Below are 15,479 nucleotides of genomic sequence, written 5' to 3'. Positions count from 1 at the left end.
CTGTTGTTTGACGATTATTTCACAATGTTTCTTTTTGCCATTGCTACCGGATATATCATTTTTCCGTTCCGTTACTTTTCTGGTAAAAATGTTCAGAGAGAGAGAGAGCAATTTTGACACTTTTCTCTTTTACCACTTTTATCATTAAAAAAGTAAAGGAACAAAGCTCATATGGTTTTTGTTTTGATTTTTCATGGCGAATTCCTAGTTTTTTTTTGACGTTTTATGCTTGGTTTACATTTACGAAATCCACTTGATTTCAACTGTCAATTCCATTGGTTAAATGTCAAATGAAATCCAATGGATTTCAGATGAGATTTCATTTGACGTTTGAGCAATGAAATTGACAGTTGAAATTGAGTGGATTTAGTAAATGTAAACCTAACATTAGATTCGATCAGTAAGTATAAGTAATTGTGCGATTCTCTAACTCATTTTTTGAGTTACCGACAAATGTCGGTAAAATTAAAATTCTTATAATTTCGGTAATTAACGATGTTTTTCGGTAAGTTAGCGAAGAATAAAAAGCATTCCTAAAGCTCTACCGCTAGCAAGAGTGTTGCCAACTTTCATTTGAACTTTTCATTTATAATTTTGCGTTTTAATTTTACCGATTTTTGTCGGTAACTCAAAAAATGAGTTAAGGTGTGAACAGAATGAAATACGCCGCTTTTTTCACGCTCTGTTTTATGTCAAAGATTAAAGGCCAAGTACTACCTAATTCAAATGCTGTCTAACTAATTTGAATTAGGTAGTACTTTGCCTTTAGTCTTTTACATGAAACTGAGCGTGATAAAGCGGCGTATTTCATTGTGTTTCTACCTTAAAGGTAGATAAAAGACTAAAGGCAAAGTACCTTTAAGTATTAAAACATTTCTTTAGCTAGGCTCCAGAATATTCTTGCTGGAAAAGTGTTCCAAAAATAGCAAAAGTTCTTCCCAAACTTTTGACAGTGAAAAAATGTCATTCACTTATTTTCTACTTGACAAGTTTGGGTAATCTGACATCGTGATTGCTGGCATCCAATGTTCATTCGTAAGTTTTGCTAAAAAAATCAACAATTTTATTTTGCCACGCGAATACACATTTTTTGTCCTTGTTTTAAATTTTAAGATATATGCTCTGTTCCAGAACCTGCATGAAGCTACTATTTTTTACTACGATAGCATTTTGTCCTTTATGTTGTCGGAAAAAATAGTAAAAATTAGTAGATTCTTGCAGTTCTGGAACAGACCAATAGTGTTACAGCAGAAGTTTTTTGTTGGAACAATTCAGCGATGCATCTACCTTTATGATTGCATAATGTCTAAAACAGTACAAAATGTCAACCCTGCTTTTGACAGATTAGGCCATAAAAAGAAAAAAATTGTAATCAGCTGTTAGCTGTGGCCTACCTTTACTTTATTCTACCATGGGTGGTACCATGACACAATTACCCAGGTAGTGGCATCGTAAAATTTTGAATATGTTATGTCAAAATTTTCTTTATGTTGTTGGGGAAATTACAACAAAAATAATTTTTTTATAAAGGGATTTGACATTTCATATTCGAACAGCTGGTGTGGTACCACTACCTTGGTACCATTTTGCTGGTTCTGGAACACAACTAGTTTGACGCAAAGTGTTTCGATTCTCATTGTTCCACTTTGTATATTCAAGATACATCACTGATGTGAATACCGGGTACTCTGTATATAAAATAGTTCGCTTTTTTGTTTTATTTTCTGCGATAGATAATTTATAAAGTCAAATGTTGTGCTTTTAATTTCCACGTGTAAATTTAAAAGGATTAAGTCGAAATGGCAGATTTTATTGACTCCGAAGCAGAGGAATCCGAGGTAATATATTGTACCGGTTTTGGTTTTCGTAAATACTGCGTGTATGTACTTGTATAAGACGCAAATGCAAATGGTTGTGAAGATTATTGATTTTAAAGATATGAAGAAAAAATGGAAACTAGTCTTTAAGACCCCCTTGCCCAAATTTAAGTAATGCGAGATGACCATATTTTATATTTTATAAAACCCAGCCCTTTTTATTAGATACATACGGTTTGTCAAGAATTTGTTTTCGAACCTAGAAAATGAACATTTCAGTGTATTGATATATGAATAATGACAGATAATTGTGATAAAAATGTCTGTTTTTCAAGAATAGTTGGTCGTCTTATTTAAGGCAATATGGGATATACAAATTGAAAATTAGGCCACGTTGAACAACAATAATAACCAAAGCCAATAACAATATGTAATGCGAAATGTACAGAGGTTCCAAAATGCCCCATGTTTTTGGTAAGTACTTTAAACCATGACATTACATTTTGTAAATTTTGTTAACCACTATCAAGTATCAACAATATCAGGTATATAGAATATCCCTACGTGATGGTTACCATATGAGATTTTAGTTCATCTACTACAATAAACATTACCAACAGGGTTCCAAATCGTCTAATAAAGTACCAGGTCATGTTAACGATAAAAACGATCACCTAGGAGGCATCAAATTAGGCCACTAATGTTTAACATTAAGAGATACATAAGTATATTACGTGAAACAGTCAAAAATGTCACGACATGAAACTAATATTCCTTATAGCCCGTTTCCACGGTACGTCGTTCGTTCTCTATTCGTTGTTCGAACCATAACTACGAATAAATTACTTATTTCTCCACAGAAAATTCTATGAACGAACGACGATTTTTCTACGTTGTTCGATTCGAAATACTCTCTGAACGAGGAATAAGTATGTCCCATCCCTAACAAATGAGAGAATTTATCGAAAAAATTAGTTATGACATGTCCAAATTCAAAATTGAAAATTTTGTTGAAAACACAAACATTTTTAGAAAAAAGATGAATGAAAATTAATGAACTAACATTTTATATAAAGTGTTTAATGGCGCAAATTGCATTTTTATAGAGGAACATTATCCCATAAATAAAATTCAGTCAACATTTGTCCAATTTGGGGGTTGACCTTGTATTAGGCAGAGCAGAGCCTGTAAAGGGCTGTGCGAAATAATAGGGCCACTTTAGGTAAATAAGAAAATTTCTTAAGGAAATTTAAACTTGACCGTCAAAATCATAGGGAAAACTTTAGTTTTCCTTCCTAACATTATTTTCCTGAATGAACCTGCACTAAAAATTAAAATTGTAATTCCCCTTCTAGAGTTAATGGGGCTGAAAACCCATATGGACCCAGAATCAAAGATAATGCCCCATAAGGACCTGCAATATATTGCAAATTGCAATAATATTTGTGATTGTGAAGAAAAATACTATCAAAAATAAGAAAACATTAAAAACCCGTCGAAAAAAGTTAATATTTTTATGATTTTAGATAAAAAATGGGAGGTCCTGTAAGGAATATTACCCTTTGTAGCTCCTCTGCTCCAATAAACGAGCAAATAATGGATTGCTATTAACTCTAACAGATCTAAGATGTTATTTAAAAACAGCCTAAAACAATTTATGGGTACAGAAATCACGAATCCTTAACATAAAGACAGAATACAGTGCCGCTCAATTGAATAGAACCCCCCACCAAATTTTATTCAACTTCAATTTTTTTCCTATTTATACAAGATATGAAGTGTTGACGTTTTGTTATATTTTGTTTCATGTGTTTGGAGTTACCCCCTGTTTTTGTAAAAGTTTTTATACTTCTCACTCGAAGTGTCAAATTTTGTAGATCGATTTACTCGTCTCAGCGCAAATGTAGAGCTCTGATTTTTAAAAGAGTATTTCTTAACTATATTTGGAACTCGTCTACGAAAAATTAGGTCCGTATGTCATCTGGGGGCTGAGCTATGGATGCCTAAATTATTACGAATATAGGCGAACGAACAAAAAATTGTTACAAAAACAGGGGGTAAATATAGCCATTCATTTGAATTCAAGTCCGATTTGTATAACAAGTATACAACGAAAGCAAACTAAAGAGAAAAATTCATGTAAAAAATTTGGCTTATTTGAATAGAACCCCCCTTTAAAACTTGGGTATACGGAATGATTATATTAGAATATCGATGCATATTCACTCTATATTGAAAATGAAGTACTTTCAGTAGCATTCAATACAAGTATATCCCTCCTGATTAAAGATATACCCGTATATCCTGCTTTGGCAAGGATACTTTTTATAATCAAGTATAATGCCTAAATAGGCTTGTCTTATTCCTTCAACAAGTTAATTTTTGGAAGCGTACTGTCTACTAGAGTCGTAGATTTTACGCATAAGTCATTCTCATACATTTTAGGTGGTAATATCTCGGTGTTGAATATCTCGGTCCCTTAAGGACATCCGTATTTCTTCTGAAAAAATAAGTTTTGACGAGTCGAAGTGTATACAAACTTATAAAATCGTGATGAAATTTCAACTCCTGACATCCGTTAATGTTTATCCTTTCAGGAAATGCATTTTATAGAACTCCATTTTCAATATAGAGTGAATATCTATGCATATAATATAATCATTCCGTATACCCAAGTTTTAAAGGGGGGTTCTATTCAAATGAGCCAAATTTTTTCATGAATTTTTGACTTTATTTTGCTTTCGTTGTATACTTCTTATATAAGTCGGACTTGAATACAAATGTATGACTATATTTACTCCAAACACATGAAACAAAATATAACAAAACTTCAACGCTTCATATCTTGTATAAATCGGTAAAGAATGAAGATTGGAAAAATTGAGCGGCAGTGTAGTTTAAATAAATGTATCTCGGAACTAGATGATTAAGTAAAGCGATTAACTCCATATAAAACAATAACAGCCTTTAGGCTGAAGAGGGTTTATACACTTTGATACGTCCAAAATTGTGCCCAATCGAAATAATGTTTTTAGACCCCAAGTATGTTTGAACGAAATTCGTTTCCGACCGTCCGTTTGTCTGGCTGGAGCGCACAATAACTCTCGAACGGATCAACGGTTAAAATATGTATTATTTGTGTAAAAGTATGCTTTTTGTTGTTTAAAATAATAAAAACAACATTTATATACTAAAATACAAGGTGCCGACTATTGGAACATGTGATGTCGACTATTGGAAAATGGTGCCGACTACTAGCAAAAAAGCACTATTCTAAAAAATTCGCAAATTTCACAAGTTTTAAAAGAAATAATTCAAAAATTCTTTATGCCATCGGAAAGTAAACTAAATTTCGAAGCAAATAAGCTTTATTTCATTGCAATTGGCCAATTTGTCTCGGAATGGCGAAGGATTTAAGTTAGGCAAACCCTTAAAGTGCCGACTATTGGTGCACTTACCCTATAAAAATATATTGAAAATACAAAATTATTCGGAATTTATGGAAAACATGAATGAACACAGCATACCAGAAAAGCTTGAGAATTATATTATAATAAGCTTACCAACATAAGCCTTAAGCTTATAAAAGACTTGAGAAATCAGTTGTTAAAAGCTTATGTCATAATTTAGAAAAATCGAAACGGAACCCTTGTTTATAAGCTTACCCTTGTAATTGTAGAACAAGCTTATGCAATTAACCCACTTAGCGCCGAGAATTTTTTTTGCGAGAAAACTTAAAATTTTTAATGAAATTTATATTTTTGAGACTTTTTAAGCATTTTTTAAAAAAATAACTTTTTTCTCTAAAACTTATAATTTTCCTGCAATCTGGCCTTCTTTTAAAAGTTCCAAAAACTTTGGAGCGTAATATAGGTGTGTCCTTACATGCCAATCCCTTGGTTTTTGATTGAGAAAATACTCTTACTATATTCCTAACAAATCCCTGACTTTATATGATTCTAATATTTTTGATTAAATTTTTATCGCATATTTAAATTTTTCATCAAAAGTCGAAAATTACAAAAAAGTCGATTTTTTTGAATAGCTTGGGTTTTTGGCCAATTTCGTGGAAATGTGTAGGTCAAATGAAGCGTTATCAGCGTGAACTTACAAATAACAGACAATTCTATAACAAAATGCAAAAAAACTCCACAAAAATATTCGAAAAAACCATAGTTTTACGTCAATTTTTCAACCATTTTTGGTGGCGTTTAAACGACCAGTGGCTTTATCTGGGTTAATATTATCTTAAGCTTACCCTTGTAATAGTAAAAAAAGCTTATATATATTTTTTTTTAATTTTTTATTAAAATTTTATAAATTCAGTTCATATTTTGAGATTTAGTTATAAATTAACAATGTGTGCAGTGTATTTTATCATTGTTATTTTTTAATTTAAATTAAGTTGATTAGTGATTTAAGTTTTCACTCTATGATATAATTGAAATAATTATATTTACAGTTACGTTTTTTGGTTTTATAATTATTTCGCATCTTTATACGATTTTTCGCGAACCGTCTTGAATGAAAGTAGAAATTTAGTGATAATTTTTCAGTTAATTTTGTAAATTGAACTTACTTTATATAGCCGTTCTAGTGCAATAGTTGTGCGCTTTGCACTCTGTATGCACGGTTTCGATTCTCAGGTCGGGCAAAAACATCATACTCTCCAACGGTGGCAAAATATCCCTCAGCGTAATGTAGACGACATTTTCTGATCAACCATGAAAAATTTTTATACAAATGGTGTCATAAAACACTCCGTTCGGATTCAGCGATAACAAGTTGGTCCCATATAATTAAGTCAATATGAAGCGGCGTGCACTGATTGATATGAGATAAATCTCCCGTGTCTATTATGGATGTGTATGGGAACATATGTATGAATGTCAATTATATAATTATTCAAATTTTCATAACTTTTACTTTGTTCGCATTCACTTTCATCACAACCGTTATATATGTCACCAATTCTGAAAACTTCTTCGGATTCGTAATTTTTTGGTTTTTAAGAATTCAACCGAACTTCTTCATGGACTTTTTTGTCTTTCAACACTTTTTATATTTTTTGGCATTGCAATTATGTTTTAGCACTACACGGATACTTATTTGTTAACACATCGCGGATATACATTTAATTACATAAAAACTAAAAGGTCACAAAAAAAGTTTCAACAAAAACTAATTTATCAACAAATGTCAATTAACAAAATACTTTTCAGGCAGACTTAAGAAAATTTTGTGCATGTAATAGTTTTTCAAGCATTGTTAAAAATTGATTGTGAATTTTCTATTTTTATAATATTATTCTCAAGTCCTATTACTTTTTATTTTTATTTGGTATGTTGGGAAATGTGTGTAGTTAAATATAGAAGATACATTTGAAGAAAAGTCTATTGCTTTTCCTATTTATTTAATGTATATTTTATGTGTTTTCGGTTCAAATTTTCGTGAAAACAAGGAAACAAAAATGAAGGAAATTTTGTTTATGTTTCTGTTAATTACGAATAGTGTCGTGCGAACATGACATTAGAGTACAGATTTCGACGATTTTCAATGAATATGATCTAAAGATGATTGTGTGTTAAAATGTTATTCTGCACTAGTTCTTTCTAGTAACAATTGTTATTGATGAGCGGAATGTTTGGCTTAAATTTCTTTTAGCGGCACCTAAGGTAGGATGACCATAATTTTACCGCAGGTAGCCCTTTCTATTCTGATTCTAATGATATATAATTATTGCGCTTAAATTTCCTTTACCGACGCTACGCAGGATGGGTGAAAAAATTACCACAGATGGTGCTCATAGATCGTGCCGATTCCAACGATGTATTTCTTTTGTTTCGAAAATGTATACTTTCCGAGATAGAGGCCTCCAAAGTTGCTAAAAATTCTCTTGTTCACTTCGAAAAAATGTACGATTTAAAAAGAATTTAGTTCGCTTGCTCCGACCATAGGAGAAAGTCTTAAGAAAACTTGCGATTTTAAGGAAATTTTTGTATTTTTTCTGCGAAGGGTCGGTAAAGGAAGTTTGTTCCGAAAATTTCGAAAAATCCTTAAGTTGGACTTATTTTTACAGGTAAGTCTTGTCCCCTAATTTGGACTTATTATTACAGGCAAGTCTTGTCCCCCATGCACATCAGTTTATTCGAATGTCAGATATTTATTTCTTTGCTTATATTTTTGTCATTTATGAACGCATAATATGGGTGTCATACAGCGTGTTTTTGTAAAAAGTTTTTGCCCATTCGTTCGTCGATTTCATGAACGAAGACACAATTTGGTTTTCATAGCGGTTGACGTTTGTATTCGTGTGACAAACAAATGAAAGCTTTTTATTTTCGTATTTTTTTGGTTTTCGTAACAAAATCAGACGAACGAATACGTCAAAAATAAACGAATAGAAAAGACCCATCGTTTTGAATGAAAATTAAATAATTTGAGTAATAAATGGCATAAAACATACGAAAACTGGAAGGGAATGCAATTTTATTTATTTCCATAGAAGCACACGCGTATATGTACATCCGTTTCTTCATATTATCACAATTATTTTTGGACAAATTTGATTACATTTTTTTATTTTTTGTTTGTCATCTGTTTATCGGGGTTGCCATCAAGTAACACATTTTACGTGCAGATGCCTATGCAAAATTCACAAAATAAGTATCATGGAAACCCTGAAATATAAAAGCTTTTATGAAATAGACGAAAGCTTTCAGATAAAAACGAATGGTTCGTAAAATTTTACAAGAACCAAATTTTGAACGTATACGGTTTAGTACGAACGGTTCTTGTGACAGGCAAGCATTTTTACAAAAACACCCTGATAGTACAGGTTATGAAATACACTATTTTAAAATTTAAATTAAAAAGGAATTTTGCTCCCATTTGCACCTGCCTACAGGAAAAAATCTTAACAGCGTGTTTTTGTAAAAAGTTTTTGACCATTCGTTCGTCTATTTCATGAACGAAGACACAATTTGGTCTTCATAGCGATTGACGTTTGTATTCGTATGACAAACAAATGAAAGCTTTTTATTTTCGTATTTTTTTGGTTTTCGTAACAAAATCAGACGAACGAATACGTCAAAAATAAACGAATTGAAAAGACCCATCGTTTGGAATGAAAATTAAATAATGTGACTAATAAATGGCACAAAACACACGAAAACTGGAAGGGAATGCAATTTTATTTATTTCCATAGAAGCACACGCGTAAATGTACATCCGTTTCTTCATATTCTCACAATTATTTTTTGGCAATTTTGTTTACATTTTTGTCTTCCTTTTTGTTTGTCATCTGTTTATCGGGGTTGCCATCAAGTAACACATTTTACGTGCAGATGCCTATGCAAAATTCACAAAATAAGTATCATGGAAACCCTGAAATATAAAAGCTTTTATGAAATAGACGAAAGCTTTCAGATAAAGACGAATGGTTCGTAAAATTTTACAAGAACCAAATTTGGAACGTATACGTTTTAGTACGAACGGTTCGTGTGACAGGCAAGCATTTTTACAAAAACACCCTGTTAATCCCGGACGAAGGCCGTCTACTTAGAGAAACATTTACAATTTCTCGGAAAGTGTGGACTTTCCCCATACAAGGTAAGTTAATACAGGGTTTTTTAATTGCCGTCGGAACTTTTCAATAACGTAGCAGTTGGGGACCGAAGAATTACTACGTTATATAAAGAAAATTCGTTATAGAGAAACTGTGGCAAAATGGCGAACCAATCATGTTTAAGCAATGAAATGAAACTATGCTTAGTAGTCATTGGAAATTTAACGAGTTTTGAATCCATTTTTAATCTAAGAGCGTTGATAAATGAGATTTGCTTCTCCTTTTAAGTGTAAACTATATATATATATAATTGTTCCACTAGCATCCCATACGGGACAAGGAAGACTTCTCTCAAGTGTAAACTACAAAAAAAAAAAAAAAAAAAAAAAACGGTTCATGAATGTGTTTTGTTTCACATTTATTTTGTGAATAAATTTGAATAGCGTTTTTAGAGAGATTATTTTGTGTGAGAATTTCCACTTGTGCATTAAAACACTTCGTTATAGAGAGATATTCGCTATAGGGAAGTTCGCTATAGAGAGGTTAAACTATTTGAAAATGTGTCGGAAAAAGTTTTTTAAATTTTTATTCGTTATAGAGAAAAAATCTTCGTAGGAAATTTTGTTATAGAGAAGTTCGACTGTATGTATGTATCACATCACAACAATCAACTCCATAGATCAAGCATGGTCACATTTGACACGGCGGTGTCGATGATTTTCGGCAATTTACACCAAATGTGTTCTTCTTTGGCACGGCGGTGTCGATGATTTTCGGCAATTAACACACACACGACCCGAATGCACAGAAAGAGCGTACAAAAGAGAACAAATGTTTTGATTTGTTATTGTTTTATAGCTTGCGTGAATACAAACTTACTAACACACTGTTATAAGTTGCCAATATTTTGAATACATTCACATTTTCTCCGTTCTCTTTTTGGTCATGTCTGCCATAGATGCAATATCCATCATCACCACACTTACACAACCACCATCGCATATACACCAGCAAAAATCAACACACATCATGATATCACCACACATTAACAGTCATCATCACACACAGAACCCCAGCTAACAATTTTTTCCGATTTTTTTCAGAATTCGGAACAAAACTCTGCACAAGTATGCGATTCTGATGTCGAATTCGTTCAGAAATCGGAACAAAATTATGTGAAGGTGCCCACGAATTCGGAAAGTTTTATCGGAAAAAAATCGGAAGGAATATTAGAGTTTCTTTCCGAATTCTGAACGAATTCGCAAAAAAAATCGAATGAAAAAAAGGGAAATTTTAAGGGAATTTTCGATTATCTGCACAATTTCGGAAGATTATCGGATGTTTGATCCGATATTCGGAAAAAAATCGGAAGATTATCGGATGTTTGATCCGATATTCGGGAAAAAATCGGAAGATTATCGGATGTTTGATCCGATATTCGGAAAAAAATCGGAAGAATATCGGATGTTTGATCCGACATTCGGAAAAAAATCGGAAGATTGTCGGATGTTTGATCCGATATTTGGAAAAAAATCTGAATATTATCCGAAAATCGGAAAAAATTCCGGAGATTTATATTTCGGAAAATGTTCGGATGTTTAATGCGAATTTTTTTATTCTTTATTTCATCATCTTCACAAGTTGGATTTAATAGTATTCATTGCTGCTGCCCGCTGATATTGTGTCTTTGCAAAATTATAAAACACAACATTTCCTAATAAAGTTTCCATGTGTCATCACGATGTTGTTCTTTATTTGGCGTATCTAAAATAGAATTAACAATATTTGTTATTATAAACAGCTTTTTACAAAATGTGTATGCAAACTTCCAATTTTAATTTGTTTTAAAACACACAATAATTTGTTCCGCTACGTCTTACTCACTTAACTGCTGCGAAATAACTAAAAAACAAGGTACAGCATGCAAACAAAGCAAAGAAATTTCCCTTGCCGCTGGCGTTGTTTGTATACAATCAACTCTCAACCAGAGTTCGGGATTTTTGCTCGCGAGAAAAATACACAGATAAAAAATTCTTTCAGATTATGTGCAGAGTACTCGGAAACTAATCGGAAAGAAAACAAATCAAAATTTCCCTTCCGAGATTGTGCAGAGCACTCGGAAAATAATCGGAAAAAATCTGATATCAGAGCCATCGGCAAAAATTGTTAGCTGGGACCACATGCCCGAGAACGAAGCCGATGTCTATTCGCGGCTGGCGGCGGCTGCCATGCAAAACATCCGGCGGCGGCTAAAAGTCGACTTAAGCCGAGGAAGATTTTCGACGTCGGCTTAGCCGATATATTCGCAGCGGCTACGAAAAAATCGACTGAAATAATCGGCTGTTACAGAAAAAACTTTACACTTTAACTTTAATTTCATTTTATATTTTATAGTGATTAAATTAGGTCTGTTCGTTTACTCAATAATTTGTACAAATTTGTACAAGTCCAGTAACTTCTTGTAATCGACTAAGGTCTTTTGCATGGCACTGTAGAGTAAACGAACAACATCCAGTAACGATTTGTACAAATTATAAGTAAACGAACACACCAATTGTATTTTATACATATATCACATTTATATTGGTGAAAAGAAATGCACTTTCAAACGTTCCTATAATAAAGATTCCACTATAGTCATGTTATCATGTATAAATAATTGTTTTTTAATAGTTGCGGGGTGTAACCGGCTCCTCTTTGCATTTATACAGTTTCCGGCAAATGAAAAGGCTTGTTCGGATGATGATGATGTGGCTGTAATCCCAAAGCACATATTTGCCACTAATGCAACATTCGGGAAGATCTAAAAAACAACAAATTATAAATGCGTTCAAATATATTCATCTTCGACTTACATCTTTGTTTTCTCTCCACCAATCTAAAGGCTCTACAGCATCGACTTTAGTCTCTAAATATTTGTTTATTTCGGATTCTATGTCGTTTTGAGAACTATTGGTTGATGACCCCATGAACTCCAACATTCTTTGACGGCTCACTGATAATTTCTACGAGAGCAATGATTTTAGTACAATGTCAAAACATCCAATAAATACATCATAATACCTGTTTTTTGCGGCTTGTTCGGCAGACTTGCTTGTTGATGGCTCAAACGACAGTGGAACTTCTTCAAATTCCTTATTTTTGCCAACTTCTTCCAGAATCAAAGCTTCTTTTGTTAAGGGATCCGGGACATCATATAGAAGTTGCATAGAATTCGGGGATTGTTTCGGAATTTTTTTTAAAATTTTTTTAGAACTTTCCAGTTTTTTGCGAGGGGTCCATCAACGCTGCAACTACATATATTCGATATATCTTATATCTGTTTTTTAAGTTGTCTAGGGCGAAATTGCACAAATCTATTGACAAATTAAAGCATGACTTTTCTTCGGCTTTAGTTAATAAAGATAAGATGCATTCAAAATAATATATGGATATTCCTGTCCCTGAAGATGCTTCGTTGCCTCTTCAAATATTTTTAAAAAGTTGCGCATCTTCTTTTGCCTTCACCAGAGCTACATTTATGACAGAAATATTTTTAGTGTAGCTTTCTATCATAGCTAGTAGAGAGTTCCACCTTGTTGGCACAGAGTTCTTTAAAGATTTGCGTTGCGTTGTAAATTGTTCGGAACAATCCAAGCTCTCCGAAATTGTCTCTGCTTCAGAGAATATTTTAGAAAGTGCGCCCTGTTCCTCGACATTTTGAAGGTTTGAAATTTCCTCGTGGCTATAAACGAGAGTTCCGTATTTTTTTTTAATTTAGCTATTATTTGCTTAACGTTTTGGAAGCGCTCGTTTTCTAGTACGTCGTGCATTAAAAATCGATGCAATGAATGCGCCACACATCCATACCTGGTAATATTTTTCATTTTCAAAGCTGCTACAATGTTTGATCCTTCATCTGTTACTGCGCAAATTTTTTTGGCTTGAATGTTGAACTCTGATAATGCCTTTTCAATTTTGTCCATGACTGCCAATCCAGTATGTGGCCGCGGAAATATTTCAGTTTTCAACGTCACGTTTGTCATATTAAAATCTTTGCAGAAATACACTTTTATATTGATATATGACAAACGTTTATAGCTGTCCTCTCCCCAAAACTTAAGAAAAACAATAAGTTATATATTATAATAAAATCGACGCGTTCTTACCTTTTTAAATTATCTTTTTCCTTTAAACAGACTTTGCAAAATTTATACTTCTGAAGTACATGTTTTTTGTTGAAGTAAAGATCACCAAAATATTTCTAACATACTGATACACCAGATTCATTCAGAACGACTTTTAGCATTCATTTCAAATCATTTTTCTTTTTGAGGAGATCTTCAAACTCGGACACATCTGTTAGAAACGAAACATTTGGGATATTGTTATCTGATTCATCCGAGTCAGAGTCTGCTGGAATCCTGTGTTGTGCGGATTTAGCTATAAAATAGCTACTAATATCACGTTGCGACATTTTATTGAAATTATTAGAATAATACTTTTCCTTTTTTCACTTGAGCTCACAATTGTAAATAAAACGGTTTTAAGATGGGATTGCCATCTCACTTTAAATTAGTAACATTTAGAGGGTTACCATGTATCGTCAATAAAACACACAAAACAGTGTATCGTCATCTTAATAATATTATCAATACAAATGTTATTATTTTCTAATATATATATTCTTCAATGGGTTTAAAAAAATTAGTGGTTGTTTGAAGATAAATGTTTTTATCAACATTTGAACTTTATTATTTGTATGCTAACAACATACCAAAATAACGACTAAGCCGATGTAGTCGGCTCTTAATAACAGCCGTTAAAAGCCGCTCACATCGGCGGCGGCTCAGATCTGGCCCAAAACGTCGGCGGCGGCTGCGAGCCGGCTTCGAGTCGATCGGCTTCGCTCTCTGCCACATGCAGAACCACCAAACAACAGACAATATCAACAACAATATCCGATCTCAACAAAACAGGATGATCAGAATGGACCACAAGGTCTCCGAGTGGAGTGGCTGCCTTTTTACAGCAGCTGCGCATCCTATAACCTAACCTAACCTATGTATGAAGTCCGTGTTGCAAAACAACACGTCTATTAAGTAAAAACGGCAACTGATTTCAATATATGACAATGTATGTACCCAGCAAACCAATCGTACCGACTTCGTAACGAAATCGGAACAAAATATCGGACGTATCGTCCGAAATCGTAACGATATCTTAACGAAAGTTGTATGAAGTGGTCGACATAATTTCGGAACAAAATGTCGAAGCGACATCGGATCGATTTCGGTCCGATTTCGTAACGAAATCTGAAGAAAATCCTTAAGAAATTCGGAAAGGAAATTTCTATCCGACATTCGTTCCGAAATCTGAACGAAATCGGTACAAAATCTGAACTATTTCCTTTCCGAAAAATCGTTTAGAAATCAGAACGAAATCTGAACGACTTTGCTTTCGAAATTGTTCAGACGTGTCGGACATCAGACATTTGGTTTGCTGGGTAAATACACCATTTTCAGATTTAATTCGAATTATGTTAATTGTAATTCGAGAATTCTGTTTGTAATTCGAATTATTCCATTTGTATTTCGAATTATTCCGATTGCAATTCGAATTTTACTCTTTGTAATTCGGACTATTCCATATGTAATTCGAATTAAATATTTAAATAAATAAAATTAAATATGTATTTTGAATTTGTTTTGTTTCGAATTTCAAATTAAATATTTCGAATTAAAAATGGAATAATTCGAATTACCACAAAAGAAGCGTTCAATTTTAAGTAAGCATGGTTTGTGTGATTTGGATGGTGAAGTTGAGATTGTGGATGCTGAGAGGTTGAATGCTGGTTTTGTTTCTAACCAGTCTGTGGATATCTTCGATGCTTCTTGTGTTCCAGTGGATGCTTATATTGGTTTTTCGTTTCGTTGAATTAGTCATTGCATTTGAAAAGGTAACATCGAAAGCAGTAGGTTGCGATGGCTTTCAGCAGGAACGTAGCCAGATTTCATTTCTGATATAAACCTATTTTTAGACTTATATTACTATATTTTTAGAGCACCTTGCAAAATTATTAATCGCACTTATTTTTGGGCGTTTCGTTTTTTAAA

At 33.0% G+C, this 15,479-nt stretch overlaps 1 protein-coding gene across 1 annotated transcript in view; it reads left to right on the top strand.

The window, feature by feature from the left end:
• The first annotated feature begins 1,635 nt into the window (after window positions 1-1,635).
• The window catches only part of Spt6 (transcription elongation factor Spt6), a 123,424-nt gene continuing 109,580 nt past the window's right edge, over window positions 1,636-15,479 (top strand). Inside the window, exon 1 of the mRNA XM_073979371.1 lies at window positions 1,636-1,838. Coding sequence (XP_073835472.1) covers window positions 1,800-1,838 — 39 coding nt within the window. The 5' untranslated portion in view covers window positions 1,636-1,799. The remainder of the gene's footprint in view (window positions 1,839-15,479) is intronic.

Source organism: Musca autumnalis, unplaced genomic scaffold (assembly GCF_047663935.1).
Source record: "Musca autumnalis isolate F117 unplaced genomic scaffold, ASM4766393v1 scaffold_3, whole genome shotgun sequence".
NCBI classification, from domain to species: domain Eukaryota; kingdom Metazoa; phylum Arthropoda; class Insecta; order Diptera; family Muscidae; genus Musca; species Musca autumnalis.
The sequence above is the reverse complement of the archived record's forward strand: the minus strand, read 5'-3'. Positions and strand labels throughout refer to the sequence as shown.